This window comes from Ceratotherium simum, chromosome 28 (assembly GCF_057802395.1).
Source record: "Ceratotherium simum simum isolate JZ-2026a chromosome 28, ASM5780239v1, whole genome shotgun sequence".
Classification (NCBI taxonomy): Eukaryota; Metazoa; Chordata; class Mammalia; order Perissodactyla; family Rhinocerotidae; genus Ceratotherium; species Ceratotherium simum.
The window spans coordinates 34,903,631-34,922,832 of NC_141927.1; the positions used below are offsets into that span (position 1 = coordinate 34,903,631).

The following is a 19,202-nucleotide window of genomic DNA, read 5'->3' on the forward strand; positions in this document are numbered from 1 at the left end:
GTTGGAAATGAACTTGAGAGAGATTTTACACCTTGAATAGCATATGCAAATTTTCTACCCTTGCAATAGTTAAAAACATTTAAATCCTGATATCTTTATAATTGATGTGTTCTTAAAATACTAAATTGTTTACTTACTCCTTCTGCCTAGGTGCCTATGTTGAGACAAATGACTAGTTGAGTCAAATATAAATATGGCCTTCTACAGTTATAATACGGTCTTAGCTATTGCCCGAACAAGGTAAGCCTTGAAATTCACTCCTCACCAATATTTATATGCACTTTATTCTTCTAGATGAAAAAGAGATATGTAAAAGGGTAGGCTTAGTACACCATTAAAACTTTGTTGGTTCTAACTATGTTGGTTTTTAGGAAGCTGACATTTTAATGTATTTAAACACCCAAAAGTTTTATATGCTTTGGAACTCAGATTGATCTAATTTTGTAGACGAGTGGTGCAGGTAAGGTGGAAGATGTAATGGTTTTAGAGTGACACCTCTGTAATTGATAAATGCTATGTGAGGCCCTTAGATGTAGAAAGGAGTAAAATGGCTGGCAAACAAACCAGTCCTAGGGCATACACCTGCCCCAGTAAGGTCTGTTATCACTTATTTATTCCAAAGAATATTCACTGAGAATTTACTCTGTGCTAGATACATTGCACATTTTACTTTTTGGCCATTCAGAAAGTGTTTTATCCTGGCATGCTTCAAAAACAGTCTGAAAGAATGGGAAAAGCCATCTCTTTGCCAAAAGAAGTCTCTTTGCCAGGAAATTTTTTTGTCTAGATGGGGTCTTATTTTTGTCTTCAAACAATCTGATGGGCTAGTTTAACTGAGGATTGTGAGCTGTTGCAAAACCAGAATGTAGAGATCCTGGCTGGGGTGCCCTATGCTAATTCTTATTCCGAAGGTTCTTGAGGAATCCTAGGGGAAGGGCATTTCAGCTGTAAGTGCCTCGCATTTGAAGGAGTCCATGGGCACTCACAGACAAAGCAGTGTTATGTGATTGGTTAATCCCCACAGGGATCATGAAGTGTGTCGTTCAAACGATATTCCTATTGTCAGTAGAGTGGCTGAAGACACGTGTTCCACCTGTTCTATAATAGGAGATAGAGACAAACTTTCAAACATAACCCCTAGTGGGAAAATGTTTTCTATTAGATTTTTGAATTACTAGTCACAGAGTTTCTAACTTCTAGTATAGCAATTATTCTTAGGAATTAACTTATTAATATTTCTCGTAGAGTATATCATTCAACCATAAAGCATACTGTTCTTCAACTGGGGTAAAAAGTTGTATTTCATTCATTAATGAACATCATCTGCTTTTAAAATACTGGCTTAAAAACTATTGTTTTATTTTAACTAGATAGACTATCTATTTCTTTAACTTTTGAGTTTGTAATAGTATGTGCTCAACTCAGAAGATGTTGCTCTTTATTCCAGATTCCCTGGCCATTTCGTCCATCCTACTAGCTCTTCTTATTCCCCGTTATTTGCATTTCTTCACTTGCCAGATCCCCATTTAAATAAAATATATATGAAGAACTATGGAAGCAAGAAGTACTCCTATCCTAATCAGTCAGGCAATAAAGTACTTCACTTACGAACTAGAATAATACAAAAGCTACACACATCGACTTGCTGGCTACAAGAGTTCCCTGGTAAACCTCAGCTAGAGCAAACCACAAAAAAAACGCAGGGGACAAGCCCTCAGACCACCAAAGAAACTGGCATGAAGATTAAGGAAGAAAAGCAATCTTATAGACAAAAAATTGTGGATGAACTTAAATATTATTACAATGGATTCTATTTGCTTTGGATTGACACCAAAGTTGCTGCCAGAATGGTTTGGAGGCTGTTGCATGGACAGGTGCTGACCAGACGAGAGAGGCGAAGGGTAGGCAAGAATCATATTCGAGAAAGAAAATGTAAAGTTACAGTGAACTGTTTGGGAACCAAGTTTTAAACTCAACTTAAAATTCATCTTAAAAATCCCAAAGTAGGAATAGTAACTGATGGTGAGAACCAGAGTTTCTTGCTTGTCTGCAACTGACTTGCTGTACAAGTTTAGGCAAGATTCTTAAAATTTGTGTATATTTGCCTATAGAAAGGTTACAATGGTGTTTTCTAATCTCTCCAAGGAGTTGAAAAGCTTCAGGTTTGATCTGTGCATCTGAAGTAAAAACCATTGTTAATATATTAATTATATGCATCAAAAAACCCAATTTTAATAGCTACTATGTTATTAAATTATGGACCCCTAAGTTAGATGAAAGCTAAGAGATACCAATAACATGTTTTGATTGTCATAGATTTCCTTGAGGATATCCCATAAATATTACTTCAGAGCTTGGTAAAGAGGAAAACCCTGCCTTGCCATTTTATAAATAGCTGCAGAAAATCTGTCTTGTGTTTTTAACACTTTAAGAACCAAGGCAGGCTTTTTTAGTTTTTGTTTTTGGTATGTCCTAAAATAATGAATATTGCATATGCATTTAATTCTTTAGCTATTGAGAACTTGTGTTGATTTCTTCCGCCTGGTTCCATTTATGGTGTTCATAATTGTGCCCTTCATGGAATTCTTATTACCAGTGTTTCTGAAACTCTTCCCAGAGATGTTGCCATCAACTTTTGAAAGTGAATCCAAAAAGGTATGTACGATTTTTTTAACTTTTAAAAAAAATTAATAGACTTTATTTTTTTAGAGCAGTTTTTAGGTTTACAGAAAAGTTGAGCAGAAAGTACAGAGAGTTCCCCAGATACCCGCTCCCCACCATTTCCCCTATTGTTAACATCTTGCATTAGTGTGGTATGTTTGTGACAATTGAAGAACCAATGTCAATACATTATTATTAATTAAAGCTCATACTTTACATTAGGGTTCACTCTTTGTGTTTTGCAGTTTTATGGTTTTGACAAATGCATAATGTCATGTATCCACCATCACAGAGTCATACAGAGTAGTTTCACTGCCCTAAAAATCCCCTGTGCTCCACCTGTGTGTTCCTCCCCCCTCTTCCCCCAACTCGTGGCAACAACTGATCTTTTTACTGTCTCTGTAGTTTTGCCTTTTCCTGAATGTCATATAGTTGGAATCATACAGTGCGTAGCCTTTTCACACTGGCTTCTTTCACTTAGCGTTATGCATTTAAGGTTCCTCCATGTCTTTTCATGGCTCACTTCTTTCTGTCACTGCATAATATTCCATTGTATGGATGTATCACAGTTTGTTTTTCCATTCACCTATTGAAGGACATCTTGGTTGCTTCCAATTTTTGGCAATTATGAATAAAGCTGCTATAAATATTCATGTGCAAGTTTTTGTGTGGACATAAGCTTTCAGCTCATTTGGGTAAATACCTAAGAGAGCAATTGCTGGATCGTATGGTAAGCCTATGTTTAGTTTTGTAAGAAATTGATGAACTGTCTTCCAAAGCAGCTGTACCATTTTGCATTCCTGTCAGCAATGAATGGGAGTTCCTGTTGCTCCACTTCTTCATCAGCGTTTAGTGTTGTCAGTGCTTTGAATATTAGCCATTCTAATAGACATGTAGTGGTATCTCATTGGTTATTTTAATTTGCAGTTCTCTAATGATGTATGATGTTGTGCATCTTTTCATATGCTTATTTGCCATCTGTATATCTTCTTTGGGGAGGTGTTTGTTCAAATCCTTGGCCCTCTTTCTAATGGGATTGTTTGTTTTCTTATTGTTGAGATTTAAGAGTTCTTTGTGTATTTTGGATATAAGTCCTTTAACAGATATGTGTTGTGCAAATATTTTCTCCCAGACTGTGGCTTGTCTTTTCATTTCTTAACCGTGTCTTTTGAAGAGCAAATGTTTTTAATTTTAATGAAGTGCAACTTATTGATTTTTTCTTTCTTGGATTGTGCTTTTGGTGTTGTATCTAAAAATTCATTGCCAAACCCAAGGTCACCCAGGTTTTCTCCTATGTTTTCTTCTAGGTGTTTTATAGTTTTGAGTTTTACATTTAAGTCTATGATCCATTTTGTGTTAATTTTTATGAAAAGTGTAACATCAGTGTCAAGTCATTTTTTTGCACGGGGATATCCAGTTTTTCCAGCACCATTTGTTGAAAAAACTATTTCTTCTCCATTGAAATTTAACTTGTTTTTAACTATTAAAAAATAAAGAAAACTGTTCCTGCAGTGACTAGTTGAACAGTACACATGGTTTATTCAGCCACACAGACCCGTTAGTGTGTGTGAGTAGTCCCTGGGAAGAGGGTGTCCTCATTTCACGGTCACTGTGACGGTGACAGGCTGGGAAACCCAGGCAGCTGTTTCATTCTCTCCATTCTATGCTACTCTACTAGACAGTGGTATGACAGCATGAACACACCATTATGAGAGGGCAAGTTTTAAATCAGATTGGGAAATGTTTCACAGAAGAGGTATCTGTGAAACTGAGACTTAAAAGAGTGGTAGAATTTTACCACAGTGTTTGAAAGGCATTCTGGATAGAAAGAATGTCGCTTAAAATGGCTTAACAGTGTAAAGGAGTATGACATAATCAGAGACCACTGATTGGTTCTTTGTGGTTGGAATATAAGGAGATCAATGGTAGAAGATGAGACAAAAGTGATGTGTTGGGGTCAGGTTGGAAAACATCCACCACCCTAAGGAATTTAGGCTTTACCTTGGACAGTGGTAAATAATGGAAGGTAAATCTAAGCAGGGGGTGGGTAACACAATTAGATCTGTGTTTTAGAAAAATAATTTTACTGGCAGGAAGGATCGAAGAGGGCAAAGCCAAGGGAGGGAAATCAGCTGGAATGCTATTGTAGTAGCACACGAGAGAGATGCTGAAGCCTAAATTATGAAAGTGGCATTAGGAATAAAAACTTGAAAATAGATTTGAGATATATTTAAGGGGTAGAATCAAATTGCAGTATTTAACTGCCTGGCAGTGGTTTAATTTACTTAACATTTAAAGTAATCAAGATCTAGAATAAATACCATGGGATTCAAAGGAAACTGTTAGTGAATACAGGAAGATGGGGGAATAGAGGAAGCGATTTATCTAAATATTCCTCTTTCCTCAACACTACTCATTCCCTGAACATACGTATGTATGCATTATGGCCACAGTCTTAGAAAATACTTTCTTGTTTGCTTTGTTCCATGAAAAGAGAGAGAGCAAGCGAGCAAGAGTGCTAGCTTTCTATTTACATCAGATCACAGTGCCATGCATTTCTCATTTCTCTTTCCATTATACTTTTACACTCGTGGAATTAGTGGATTATCACTAGTTGCTAATGTTTGTCTCTCCCATTAGACTAGAAGTTCCATGAGGGCAGGAATTCATATCTGTTTTTGCTCATTTTATCCCTGTCACATGGTAGATGTTCAATAAATGGATGGATGGATGGGTACGGATGAAGGAAATGGATGACTAAATGGGTTCTAATGATAGTATTGCTGTTGTATGATTTTTTTGGCTGAGTCTTTTAAGCTCTTTCTAAAAATCAATGATTGCTATGATTGGCTGATCATTAGAACCTCTTGGGCAACTTAAAAAAAAAAAAAAAAGTATATATATATGTGTTCTTTTTTCTCTCCACATCCCTGAGTCCTGACCATAGTTATTTTGAAAATGCTACCACATTGCATTTCTAATGACGAACAGGATTTAGAAATAGTGGTCCACATAGTGTCTTAACAGTGTACATTTAATTCTCTTTTGTGTATTGCTTTGTTCATATCTGTTATAGCAGTTAACTCATTGTATTGTAATAAATTGTGTCTGTTTTGCATTACTTAAACTGCAAGCTGCTTTAACATAGAATTAATTTCCTAATTTTCTTTGTTTGTGACCCAAGCAAAATCTGGGGCCTCTCAGACCAAAGGTTGGCTCAACTAGCAGCCTAGCTGGTTTGTAGCAGGTTAAGAGACAGTATATCATTCTAAATAATGACAAAGCCTCCTATTGAGGGGACATTTTGGATCTATCAAATATTTATGATCATTGTATTAGTGAGAAATAACAGGTGAGATTAAAGAGACAAGTTGCAAATAGAGGCTACTTTTTATTTGCTCTGGTGCTCATAAAACCCATTCAGTTTGGTCTGAAAATAATATAAAATATTATGAATATGAATATAAAATGATGAACATGAAAAATAACATGAAATAGGGATGAGCAATAACAAGCTGACAGTTATTTTTAACTGTCTTATCTTTATCTGCCAAGTTGTAATCATGAATGATTGATTAACTTTTTCCTCTTCTATTATTAAGGAAGAAAAACAGAAAAAGAAAATGGCTGCAAAGTTGGAACTAGCAAAATTTCTTCAAGAAACGATTACAGAAATGGCAAGGAGGAACAGGGCCAAGTTAGGAGATGCCTCTACGCAGTTCGCGTCCTACGTCAAACAGGTGTCAGTCTTTTATATAATACCAGACAACTGCTGGGCTGGCAATTATATGAAAAATGTGTGTCATCATGGATCTTCTAAATTGTTCACAATCTCTGAATTTGGAAATATCTAAGTTATGTACATACGATTATAGTAGTTTGCAGAAAAACCTACCTTAATGCAATCAATGTGTTGTAGACGTTGATAACTTCTTGGAAAGAACAGTAGAGTTAGAGTCAAACTTTTGAACTACTCCTGATTTTTCAGTTGATTTAGGCTGACTTCAGACATTTCTTTACTCCTCTTTGTACTTCAGGGCCCATTTCCAGACATAAGATAGAATCCATAACGGCATTGACGTGTCTTTCGAATAGTCTCCTGGGAAGGTTAAATTAGGAAACACATTTTAATGCCTCTTTGTCCCACTGTTTAGGTCCAGACAGGACACAAGCCCAGCACAAAGGAGATAGCTCGCTTTTCCAGACTATTTGAGGATCAGCTAACCCTGGAGCGCCTAGATCGACCTCAGCTGATTGCCCTTTGCAAACTGCTAGAATTGCAGTCCTTTGGAACCAACAATTTGCTCCGCTTTCAGCTCCTGATGAAACTGAAGTCTATAAAAGCAGATGATGAAGTAAGAGTGCAACTCTAGCTGTAGGGAATTAGCAAGCATTGGGAGATATCTTAGGGTGGCGTTGTGATGAAATGCAGTATCTTCTGGTAGGTCTGCTCATGGACCGGTTCTGGCAAAATGAGTAGTTTAAACAACCATTACCATGACAACCTGAACCTTGATTACTCATTTTAGGAGCCGTTTGTCATACTCTGACCCATTTTCTTGAGAACCATCATAAGCAGTTAGTAATTTGGATGTTTTAGTGGGAACTAATCTAAAGCAGTTAGGACCCGCTGGGAAGGAACAGCAGCCCAGTAGATTCCTGAGTCTTCCACTGCCAAGGACAGTGCTTTACCCCCACACCTCTGCTCATCCCCCGCGGAGCTGGTGCCAAAGTGAATATTCTGCTGGGTGAGTTGGCCTAGTAAGAAGGGGTGGCAAAGCATAATGCAGGGAAGGAGAGCAAAGCCTAGACATCTTATGGAAGAAAGGCACTGTTTGGACTATAACTACTAATTAGACTCCTTGAAAAATGGAATGTTTCTTGAATCTGAATCAGCTGCTTTAAAGCATTCTGCCTGAGGGAGCAGGATTCCCAGAACTGAGAAAGCATGATCCCATCGGCCCCCTTAAGATTTCAGTTGTTGCTTTCAGAACTTTGGAATAAACAATACTGGTCCCAGAAGTATAGTATTGGGTCACACCAAGCAAAACTGTGTTATTTATTGAGGGAATTTTGTGGACCAGAGGGTTAGGGCCATTCCTGGGGTGGTGGTAGGGGGAGAGTGGGGGAAGAACACTACTGGGACATGCAACAAATGGTACATTGAAAGCTTTTCAAGTGAAATATTTTTCAAAGGACTCCTAAAGCTGCCATGAAAGGGCAGAGATGTCACAAACAGCAGAAATGCAAATCAAGAGGGGAAATACTTGGGTGACAGAATGTCAGGGAGGAGTTATATAAATCACTGATATTATTAATACCTGTTGGCGGGATCCCCTTCATCTCAACCGCTACATCTTCCCAAGTCACTTTGTTTTTTAGGCTCCTGACCTTTGCAGCAGCCAGTGCAGGGGACAAAGTATAAAGGCATCAGATTCTGTGTTTCCCCTGATTTGTTAGAATGTAGAGATTAGGTAAAATTGGAACCCAAAGATCCAATACCATTCCTTACGTTTCTTTCAGATAATCGCCGAAGAAGGGGTGAGTGCTTTGAGTGTGTCAGAACTACAAGCTGCCTGTAGGGCCCGAGGGATGAGATCACTGGGGCTCACTGAGGAACAGCTGAGACAACAGCTCACAGAGGCAAGTAGCAGTTTTCCTGGGTCCTTTTCACTAGAACTCTCTCCCCTCCAATTTGCAGTCCGTATTTTCTGATTTCTACTTTACAACTGAACCATCTTACTGAAGTTGCCTTATTTAATTGAGCAATGGACGCTGAAGAAGCTAGATTTATTTTTGACTGAGACAGGGTGCTGTATTAGTTTTCTATTGCTGCTTAACAAACTACCACAAACTTAGTGGCTTAAAACAACCCCCATTTATTAGCTCATGGTTCTATAGGTCAGAAGTGCAGGCTATGTTCCTTTCTGGAGGCTGTGGGGAAGACTCTACTTCTAACCTCATTCAGTTGGTTGGCTGAATTTAGTTCCTTGCAGCTGTAGGACTAAGGTCCTTGTTTCCTCACTGGCTGTCAGCCCTGGGCTACTCTCAGCCCTAGAGGCCAACTGCATCCTTTTTTTTTTATTTTTTATAATTTTATTTATTTATTTTTTCCCCCAAAGCCCCAGTAGATAGTTGTATGTCATAGCTGCACATCCTTCTAGTTGCTGTATGTGGGAGGTGGCCTCAGCATGGCCGCAGAAGCAGTGTGTCGGTGTGCGCTGGGGATCCGAACCCGGGCGCCAGCAGCGGAGCACGTTGAACTTAACCGCTAAGCCATGGGGCCGGCCCCCCAACTGCATTCTTTACCTCTAGGCCCTCTCCATCTGCAAAGCCAGCAACGGAGACTTCTCACATGCCACCCTCCCTGCCCCCCACATGCTTCAAATATCTCAGACTTCCCCTGTTTTTGACCTCTGGCTCCAGATTTAAAGGTCTTACATGGTTAGGTGAGACCCACCGGGATAATCTTCTTATCTTAAGGTCAAGTGGCTTGGAATCTTTTTTTTTTTAAATGTTTACCTCTTTTATTTATTTTTATTTTTATTTATTTTTATTTTTTTTCCCCCAAAGCCCCAGTAGATAGTTGTATGTCATAGCTGCACATCCTTCTAGTTGCTGTATGTGGGATGCGGCCTCAGCATGGCCGGAGAAGCGGTGCGTCGGTGCGCGCCCAGGATCTAACTGCGGCCGCCAGCAGCAGAGCGCGCGCACTTAACCGCTAAGCCACGGGGCCGGCCCATGGAATCTTAATTATATCTGCAGAATCCCTCCATAGCAGCACCTAGATTAGTGTTTGAATAACTGGGAGAAGATGTGGGTACACAAGGGACCAGGAATCTTGGGGCCACCTTAGAATTTTGCCTCCTCCAGGGCACGGGCAAAATCTCTAACACAGGGCCTACATCTGTGTGAATCCATCGGGAAGTCGAAAGCTTGCATGGTGGCTCACCTGGGACTGCTTTCCCAATTAGTGCTCCAAACCAATGTCCAGTGTTAGCTTTGGTAATAGATGTTTGATATTTTCCCACAGATAACATAACTACGAGTATCAATGCTTTAAAACAGAGGAGTAACTCTTATTAAAATTCTCATTCCAATAACTGTAAAACGTGCCATAAAGTGTACACAGATTACTTGGGGATAGGAGCCATTGTTGTGACTTTGCAGCCATGTCACGTAGCTATTTCCTCTTACATGTTGGACCTGCTCTGGTTGGAAGATGAACATATTGTAGAGAGACGTACTTAAAATCATTTATTTCTTGAACATAGAATATTAAGTGGGTTCATACTGTCAAATTGCTTTCTTGAAAGGGTGTATCATTTTACAATCCCACTACAAGGGAGTGAGGATAATAATCCAACCATATTATATTCAGCACTATATATTATTATTCAAAAAATCCTGTGTTTGGATACAGGCAGGTATTTCATAGAAAGGAAAATCTAAAAATGGTAAACACATGAAACAACTTCATAATAAGATAAATTAAAACTGTGAGATACCACCTTCACCTATGATGTTGGCAAAGATCAGAGTTTGATAACACACCTTGTCAGTGAGGGTGTGGGGAGAGGGGCATTCATGTATTGCTGGTAAAAACCTCCATGGAGAGTAATTTGGCAATATCTTTCAAAATTTAAAAATGCATTTACTCTTTGACTTAGCTATTTCACTTCTAGGAATTTATCCTAGAACAATTTATGTTCTTGCACTTGCAATGATATAGATTATCTTTTGCAGCACCATTTATAATTGCAAAAGATTGGAAACAGTCTAATGTTCATTAATAGGAGAATAATCAAATAAATTATGGTATTTCCATACAATGGAATCCTTTATAGATGTTTAAAAAGGAGGCACGTCTACATCGACTGATATGAATCAATCTCAAGATATTTCAGTGAAAGAATTCAAAGGACAACTGTGTATATGTCACCCTTTGTGTAAAGATTAAAAAAATATATATATATTTGTACATGCATAGATATCTCTGGAAGATTATATAAGGAACTAGTACCAGTGGTTGCTTTTAGGGAGGGAAACAAGGTAGCTAGAGCATACGGATAGAAGGCAGACTTATTTTTATTGATTACATTTTACCTTTTGAATTTTGTCTCTTGTGCATGTGTTATTGATCTAAAAAATTTTTTTAAAAAGCCTGGCCAATTTGGTACTTGAAAACTTACATCTCAATCTCATTTTCGTGTTTATTTCTTTGGCTATGAATTGAGGCTGATTTATTCTTTCACATTCTCTACTTTTTGCCTAAGACACTTAGCTACTTTGATCCACAATTGGTTTGCGAGTTTAGCTGAACTCTCCCTCTCTGACTGAGAGTGATCCCCCTGGAGTGAGGGAGTTTGCAAGGTTCACCCTCTGGTGCAGAAGCCAGGTGGCTGGTGTTCTTCTCTTTGTTCTGCCATTAGTTATCTGCATGCGCCTGGGGAAGCAGTAAATGATCATGGGTTACTTCCAGTTCTAACATTCTGTGATTCAATCATGTTTTATTCTCCTCCCATTTTTCAGTGGCAGGACCTCCACCTGAAGGAGAATGTCCCTCCTTCTCTTTTGCTCCTGTCACGAACCTTCTACCTGATAGATGTGAAGCCAAAGCCAATTGAGATACCACTAAGTGGGGAGGTGAGTAACTGGGTTCATGGAGAATCTGGATTTCCATCAAAACTGGGTCCTCCCCAGAAGTGTCTTATTTTCTCTTATAGTCAGAGTAGGCATTTCTTTTGGACTTTGGCCCAACTGGCTTTAAAATCTTTTTAAAATTCCTAAAAAGAATCAGTCACTTAACTACCTCTACTTCTAGCTATAGGGTTATTAATGCCTTTAATCCTAGCTCGATTTAGTTTTACTAATAGTCCAGTTTATTCTTTCTTCTTATTTAGTCCCATTAGCAGACTTTTTTTTCTACCACTCTTTCTCCTTTGAGACTGTTCTTTCATACCTGTTCCATTTGTCCAGATTCCTATTAGCTTTTAAACAGCGAATGCCTAATCTAAAATGTAAAATTTTTGTCTTCCTTCAACTCATTTCCTTATCATTTTTTGTTGCCTTTGACTCAGCAACTTTTTTTCTCCTGGTATTTTACTGAAGAACCCAGGATTGGCCCAATCACTAGAGCATCTTGCTCCGGGTCCATCAGAAGGGACTCTCGCTTCTCTACTTTGTGGCTTAATGTCTAACTCAGAAACTGCATGAGTGAGAAAGGAAAGACCATCAAAGAAACTGCTGCACATGTGGTTTAGTAGATTAGACTAAGTACTCTGGAGTGAGGACCAATCACCTTTTTTTTTTTTTTTTTGGTGAGGGAGATCAGCCCTGAGCTAACATCCGTGCTAATCCTCCTCTTTTTGCTGAGGAAGACCGGCTGTGAGCTAACATCTGTTGCCAATCCTCCTCCTTTTTTTCTTCCCCAAAGCCCCAGTAGATATTTGTATGTCATAGTTGCACATCCTTCCGGTTGCTGTATGTGGGATGCGGCCTCAGCATGGCCGGAGAAGCGGTGCGTCGGTGCGCGCCCGGGACCGAACTGGGTCCGCCAGTAGTGGAGTGCGCCCACTTAACCGCTAAGCCACGGGGCCGGCCCCCCAATCACTTTTAATCTTAGTTATGCCAATGACTCCTTGGATAAGCCAAGGAAAATTATATGAAGTCCAGCATGAAAAATGTACATCAGCAGACACCCTCTTGCTTTCTATTTCCCTATTTCCAGAGACTAATCTGGATTTGGGCTTTGTCCAGGAGGGATTCTAAGGAGACTAGGAGCAATTTTGGAGCACAGACCATGTTCTAAAAGGCAGGCTACTGGGTTCTTACTCTATCTTTGGTCTTTTTTTTTTTTTTTTAATTTTTTAAAATTTTATTTATTTATTTTTCCCCCAAAGCCCCAGTAGAGAGTTTTATGTCATAGTTGCACATCCTTCTAGTTGCTGTATGTGCGACACGGCCTCAGCATGGCCAGAGAAGCGGTGCGTCGGTGTGCACCCGGGATCCGAACCCAGGCCGCCAGCAGCGGAGCGCGCGCACTTAACCGCTAAGCCACGGGGCCGGCCCTATCTTTCGTCTTTAAGACACACCAAAGCTATTTGTCATTCTTAGAAGCAAAGAAATCTTGGAATAGCACAATGTTTCAGAGCTAAATTTGGGTTCTCAGGATTATTCTAGGTGGGCATAAACTCTTTATCCAGATGTTTTCTGGAATGTTTGAGAAAGACCTGGGAATTAAGGACAAAGTGACAAATGCCTAAGCATTTTATTGGTTGTTTTTTTAATCCATGTTTTTAAACTTCCATTCTCCATTTATACAAAATGAGAACAAGTAGCATGCTAGGTTCTGTAAAGAATTGAGAGACATCAAATTAAATATACTATGATTTTGGATTTATGTAGCCCTTTCCCCTCCGAAGTACACAAAGAAATTACTTATTTCCAAAGAGCAGTGATATATTTATTTTTCAAATCTAATTAGTATAATTCTTGAAGACAGGTTAGCTAGCTATTCTAAAATAACACCCCCTCCCTCCATTTTCCTCATGTTGGAGGAGCTTCTATTAAGTAGCACCTACCATTTTAAAAAATCAGGCAAATATATTATTTATTATGAGACACCAAAAATGATAAAGATGTCAATTTTGACTAAGTTATATCAATGCTATTAGAAACTGATGAGTAATTGAAAACTGGCAACTTTTTTTTTTTGAGGACTTAGAATAGGACCAGAATTGGCAAATCAGTACCTTGTTAATGACTGAGGATTTTAAATACGAGAATCTAATTAGAGTGCAATTTTTGTATAAAAGGTGCTCAAAACTCAAAGATAAATAATACTAAATTGCTATTTCAGGGACATACTTCATATATTACTCATGAAGGGTGTAGCTGGAGGAAGTTAGGGATTTAGTGGAAAGCAAATTGTGCTAAAAAGCATTGACTACTGTAGAAGTGCTTGAGTTTCAGGAAGAGCAGACAGCTTATGTTTATATGAAACATTTCTCTCCCTAGGCTCCAAAGATGGGTATTCCTGTGGAATCACCTACTTCCCCTGAATCTAAAGACAACATGGTAGATTTAGCATCTCAACTGAAGGGAACTAAGGTTAGACAATTACTTTCATTTGATTCATTAGGTTAAAAGAATGAAAATAACAATGAGTTAATTTCTCTATTTTTAACCCCCTTAATGAAACTGAATTTCAATACAGTGTTGGTTCTTTAATAAGGAATCTTTATTGTACTATTTGATCTGTTTCTAACAAAGTTCGACATTTGGCTATATGTAATTAGGTTCCAATTTTTCCCTCTTGAATCCTGTGCCAGAATGAAGTAGTTGTTATGAGTTCCTGGTAGTCATGGCAGTGTGATTATAGATCTAATACGTATGTTGCTTTAAATCAGTGACCAAACTCAGTTCTAATGTTTAAGGATGAAGAATTTATGAAACTACCACCAGTTACATCATCACACATACCACCATCAACACCTGTTTCATTACCTAAAGGATCCATCACTTCTGCTAAAGAAGCTGTAAGTATCTAAAAAAAGAAAACCCTTTCCCTCTAGTTATTTTTAAGGGCAGTGAGAATCTAGAATTATAACTATTGCAAAACACTGCACAGTTCTTCCTGTCATCCAAACAGGAAGTTGTAGGCTGAATCTTAGTCATCTTATAACCACTACATTTTTTGAACTCAATTATCCAAAAGCAAAAAAAAAACCTTATCAACCAATGCAATCCTGGATCAGACCTAAACACGTTAAGTCTAGAAGCTAATTACAATATAGGCAGATTCTTATTTTCTTTTGCACCAGATGGAAATAGTTCCCATATGTTGTGTATTTCACACAGGCTTCTGATGTCAGGAAATACTAGCAGGAAAGCAATTTAAATCTTAAGAGAAATGCATGTAAATAAGAAATTACTTATCTATCCACTTTTCCCATTTGGGTGAAGGAGTCTGGGGCAAGAGCAGAAAGCATGATACAAGTAAACAGTAGGGGGTCATGAGAGAGTTGAATTGTAGAGTGGCTTTTCTGGCTCCTGAGGATCAAAGAAGAGAACCTGTGAATACAAATGGGGTAACCAGCCAGGAGCCTTGTTTGCATGTCTTATTTTTATTACCAAGGTAAATTATAAATTCAGATTTGACTTTGTGGAATGTGATTATTTTGATTAAGAAAACAAAAAAGGGTTTCCTAAAGAACTTAGACGTCTAAATGTGACCAGTGCCTAAAGTCTTGATCTTTTGTACCTAGACACTCCAGGCCAAATCACAAAAGACGGCCCAGAACAGCAAGGCTAGTTCAAAAGGAGCGTAAGGACTACTGGAGGATGAAGCTCACTATCTCCAGCTTCCTGCCCCCAGCAGTGGCATCTATAAAGGACCTCCCAGCTAAGACTGTCTGTGGCTGGTTTGAGAAAAGAGGATCAGCCATTTAGTCCTTGGGGTAGTCCTTGTAACCATTCAGATGATGTCAGCAGTGAGACCAAGTTCAGACCACTTAGAAAAATATAATTACAAAGTCCATTTCCTCTGTACCCTTATGTCATCCCACCAAACTTTGTGTAAAGCCCCCACCCCGTTGTTTTTAAATAGCTTCATATTTGTGCACATGTCCTTTAAGGAAGGAAATTTTTGGCATAATGGAACTGGCTTGGCACCTTAGATACCTCTGCCTCCTATAGCTTGGGAACCCGAGTAAGAACTTGGAAACTCCAAAAACCATCGTAAGAGCATCTGACCAGCTTTTTCAGAGTGATCCATCAGTAGGAATAGAGCCCTGGAAACCAAGCACCTTATGAGATGGAATGGATGTACTCCCCAATAAGGTCTTTCTGGATAAAAAGAAGAAAAAGGTCCTTGGAGGAGAAAATGGGGAGTTAAACAGACTGGCAATCAAAAAGGTTTGGCTGCTGCTTGGCTGTTCTGAGACATCCTCCTCTTGGGCCCGCAGAGGCTGCAGAAATCTGGGAGGCTGCCACTATTCTAGCACATATGGCTTTCATTAGCCACTATTTTGCTAGGAAACATAATTAAGGGTTTAAGACTTAACCATTTGTTTGCGCTGGGTGTGTTTTTCTGGTCTGTTTGTCTTTCACAAACAAGACTATTTGTTAGTCATAGGGGTTGTTAAGTCTGATATAATCCCTATGCTATCCAGTAATAAGTATTATGTTCAGATATTTACATTCGGTGTTTTCAGTATTGTCAATACTGAAGAAACATAATAAATCGATTGCCATGCAGCTGACCAACAGCTTTCTTTCCTTGGGGAGTGCTTAGAAGGGAAAAGGTATTTCAGCCTGCGGGTGATGACATTAGATTTCTTTACTTGCTGTGAAATTGAAAGCAGTTAGATGGGAGTCAATTAAACCAAGTAAAACTCAAATCTCCCTGTCTGGGATCACCTCAACGAGGAATGTCATCACACTTCACAGCAAGGATATGCACTTTAAAATGCTTCCTCACTCTCCTCTCCACCAGAGGACAAGCCTCACCACGTTCTGCTGATGAACTCGTTCTCGAGAACAATGAATCCCTAGTATGTAGCAGTCCGTGGACCTCACCATCGGCCTAGCAAGGTGATTCACAATAAATTTTCCCATTTTTAAAATGAGTGTTTAATTAGTTCACATTTCAGATGTTGAATGCAGGAAAGGGATTAGCCAGTTAACTTGCTCAATCCTTCTTTAGCTGAATGATTCATATGAACTGTTGGGCTGCTCTACAATTCTTTCTGGTGTTCCCTATGAGCAGAGTGAGATTGGTCAGGTCAAGGAGCCCCTGGTCACTTTTGGCCCCAGCTGGCCTTCACCCATTTTTGCTTCATAAATAGGCATCTAATACAGTTGATGCACCTCTCTGCCCATTCTTGTGATAGTAGCTCAGAGAAGTCAAGGCTGTTTCTTTGTTCTCATCACTTAGAGCCTTGGCTGTTGGGTTCCATGGTGGTTAGATGTAGCCCTGTGCTGAAACTGGAGCTAGCGGTCTTCTGGTAAATGATTACCAACCAACTCGGTGGGAGTGGGGTGGCCGACTGGCAGCATTTGCAGATTCCAGTGATGTAAATACTCCCACATGACTGATTTCAAGCTACCAATAGTAGATCACTTAACGACACAGAGTTGGGAAGAGACGCACACCATCAGCTCGAGAGCCAGCTCCAGCACGCCACTGGCCCGAGCCCTCCTGGAGTAACAAGAGACAATTAAACTTATTGTTGGCGTGTTCATTAAATGTATCACTTCTCTGCACCAATATAGACATCTGGGAGGCAGAGCAGTATAAATGGTCCTGAATACTGTTAGGTGCCAACCTAGAGAGAACTTGCTCCAGACTGAGTCTTCCTGAACATCTGGGTTCTTGCTGCTCGTCCCTCTCCCTGGCTCTCATCAGCTGAGGGAATGGAAGGCTATGCCAGGTTGCTACGAAGAGGTCTGCTTTCCCTGCTCCCTGCTCTTCCCTACAGATGCACAAACCTTAGCTGTACCAGCTGCTAATAATCTCATGGAATATAATTTTAGGCGTTTTCTAAAACCCAGCCTCAGTGGTGATGTCAGACTTGGCCTGAGTCTTAGACACTGAGGAGGATTCTGCTACAGCACAGAGGTGTTGGTGGCACTTGATGTTTACAACCCTGCACTCGTGCCATGTCTAATTCTGTACTTCAGTCATTACAACTCATATTGGTGATACCAAATCAATTCTGTGTGATGCCAAAACCTAGGCTAAAGATTTCCCAGTCACTACCAGTACACACCTGTAAGTAAGATCAGACTACACGGGACTGTAAAGAGCAGGCTGGCACATTATCTAATGTCGACTGAGACTTTGGCCTGCTGGCTCCTCCCAGTGGCGGCTTATAAACACAGCGACTTCACTGTCATTGAGATGGACTTCTTGCTTCATCTGAGGTTCAATCTTACTTACCTGAGATCAATACATTACATTAGCAGTGCCAAGGGACTGATGGTCCCCAGCCTATGGCAATTAGAAAAGGCGGAAAGGCAGTACTGATTAATGCTGTGGTGATCCCAGGCCCCAATCTTTTAACCCTCAGGAAACCAGACCAACTCAGTGCCTTGACAGCATGACATCTTCATTAGATAAACTGGATTCCTTTCCTCAGGAGACCCAATCTGGTCATCTAAGTAAAATGGCCATTTCATTTTCTCTCAGGTCAATTTCACTATCTTTTATTTGACAGCCAGCTCAGTCTCTGGGGAAAATCGTGGGTGATTTGAGTACTAACAGCAAGGACATCACTGTTATAATAAGAGTGCCTTCTATTTCTCCAGCACCTCTTCTGAAGGCATATAAAGCCCTTTATAGATCCTCCATCCATTCATACAACATTGCTTCAAGGGAGGGCCAAGGCAGAAATTATCATCACTATTTTACAAGGAGAGACAGCATTATAAGCTCTCAAAAGCAAATGGTTTTTAGAGCTAAAATTCATTTCCTGGCTCTGTTGACCAAATCATGCCTTCTTTAAACCCATAAACACAAACTGTAATATGTTGACAGTTGCATATTTACAGAGAGAGACAAGGATAAGGGAGAACTTTACAATAGTGGCCAACATTGTAGCTGCCAACAAATAGCTAGCTCAGAAAGGAAACTTTGAGCAGCAATCCCATTTTCCCTATAGAAATGAAAGCACATTGAACTTTCTTTTGTATTCAAAGTAATCCAGCAAAAAGGAAGCTTTTGGTATAGAGGCTGAGTCCTGGTAGCTTGAGCACTAAGGTCCGGAGGAGCCAAGACCCACTTGGTGAGTGCAATGATAACCAGCAGGTGGCAGAGGAAGTAAATGTCCAAGCAGCCAAAAAACAAACATTCAGAGAATTTTTCCCTTTCCTGAGGGATGGGGTGGAATTTGTACAGGAAGAACTCTAGGAAGCCAAGATCTGTGATAGTCCCAACACATGCAGCCTGGTCACATGGATACAGGTAGAATGGTGTGGGGAGGATCAGAGCAGGCTGGGAAACATGAAGGAAGGGACCTGAATGTAAAACTAGTCTTAGGTGACAAGTTTCCCTCATACAGAAGCGCAGGCAAAACCACCACACAGAGGGGGTAGGTGCATATCTAGATTTGAGTTTCTGCAAGCCCTTGTGGAAAATCCTTAGCATTCCCCTTAATCACTTTAGCTCTACCCCGTGGCTATTCTGAGGTAGGCCCCCAGCTCCCTCTCTGACCCTCCGACCCCACCCAACCCCACCAGTTTCCTCTCAGGAAGCAATCTGCGGTTGAGGGCGGCCGGGCCTTGGCTCTGGGCCCAGCGCCTCTGGTGCACTGACAGGAGGCCCCTGCCTGTTACACAGACGTCTTCTCTTCCTGCCTTTCCAAAAGCATCGGAGAGGTAGGAGGTTTGTCCCGGAGGTCTCGGTGCAGGACCTAAGAGGAAGAGGTTAGGAGGAAACTGCAGGGTGCGTGCAGTGCCCTCTGGACAGACACAGCCCCAGGGCCCGTTAGCCTGGCTCCTTTTCAGCTGACATTCTCTCCCTTCTCACACAGCCCATA

The 19,202-nt window shown here is 40.1% G+C and overlaps 1 protein-coding gene across 1 annotated transcript; it reads left to right on the forward strand.

The window, feature by feature from the left end:
- Nucleotides 1–193: 193 nt before the first annotated feature.
- On the forward strand, nt 194–15,268 carry LETM2 (leucine zipper and EF-hand containing transmembrane protein 2). Its single transcript, XM_014786345.2, has 10 exons — nt 194–240; nt 1,448–1,901; nt 2,512–2,655; nt 6,264–6,401; nt 6,816–7,016; nt 8,185–8,304; nt 11,194–11,307; nt 13,681–13,773; nt 14,100–14,201; nt 14,931–15,268. Exons 1-10 carry the CDS (start codon nt 194–196, stop codon nt 14,991–14,993), a joined length of 1,476 nt encoding a protein of 491 aa, XP_014641831.1. The 3' UTR covers nt 14,994–15,268.
- Nucleotides 15,269–19,202: the final 3,934 nt, after the last annotated feature.

Excerpts from the sequence above, each read along its gene's own strand:
- LETM2 (XM_014786345.2), top strand. The coding sequence starts at position 194 with ATGGCCTTCTACAGTTATAATACGGTCTTAGCTATTGCCCGAACAAG. Across the intron at positions 241-1,447 it reads TTAGCTATTGCCCGAACAAG|ATTCCCTGGCCATTTCGTCC; the intron begins GTAAGCCTTGAA and ends TCTTTATTCCAG. Across the intron at positions 13,774-14,099 it reads CTCAACTGAAGGGAACTAAG|GATGAAGAATTTATGAAACT; the intron begins GTTAGACAATTA and ends CTAATGTTTAAG.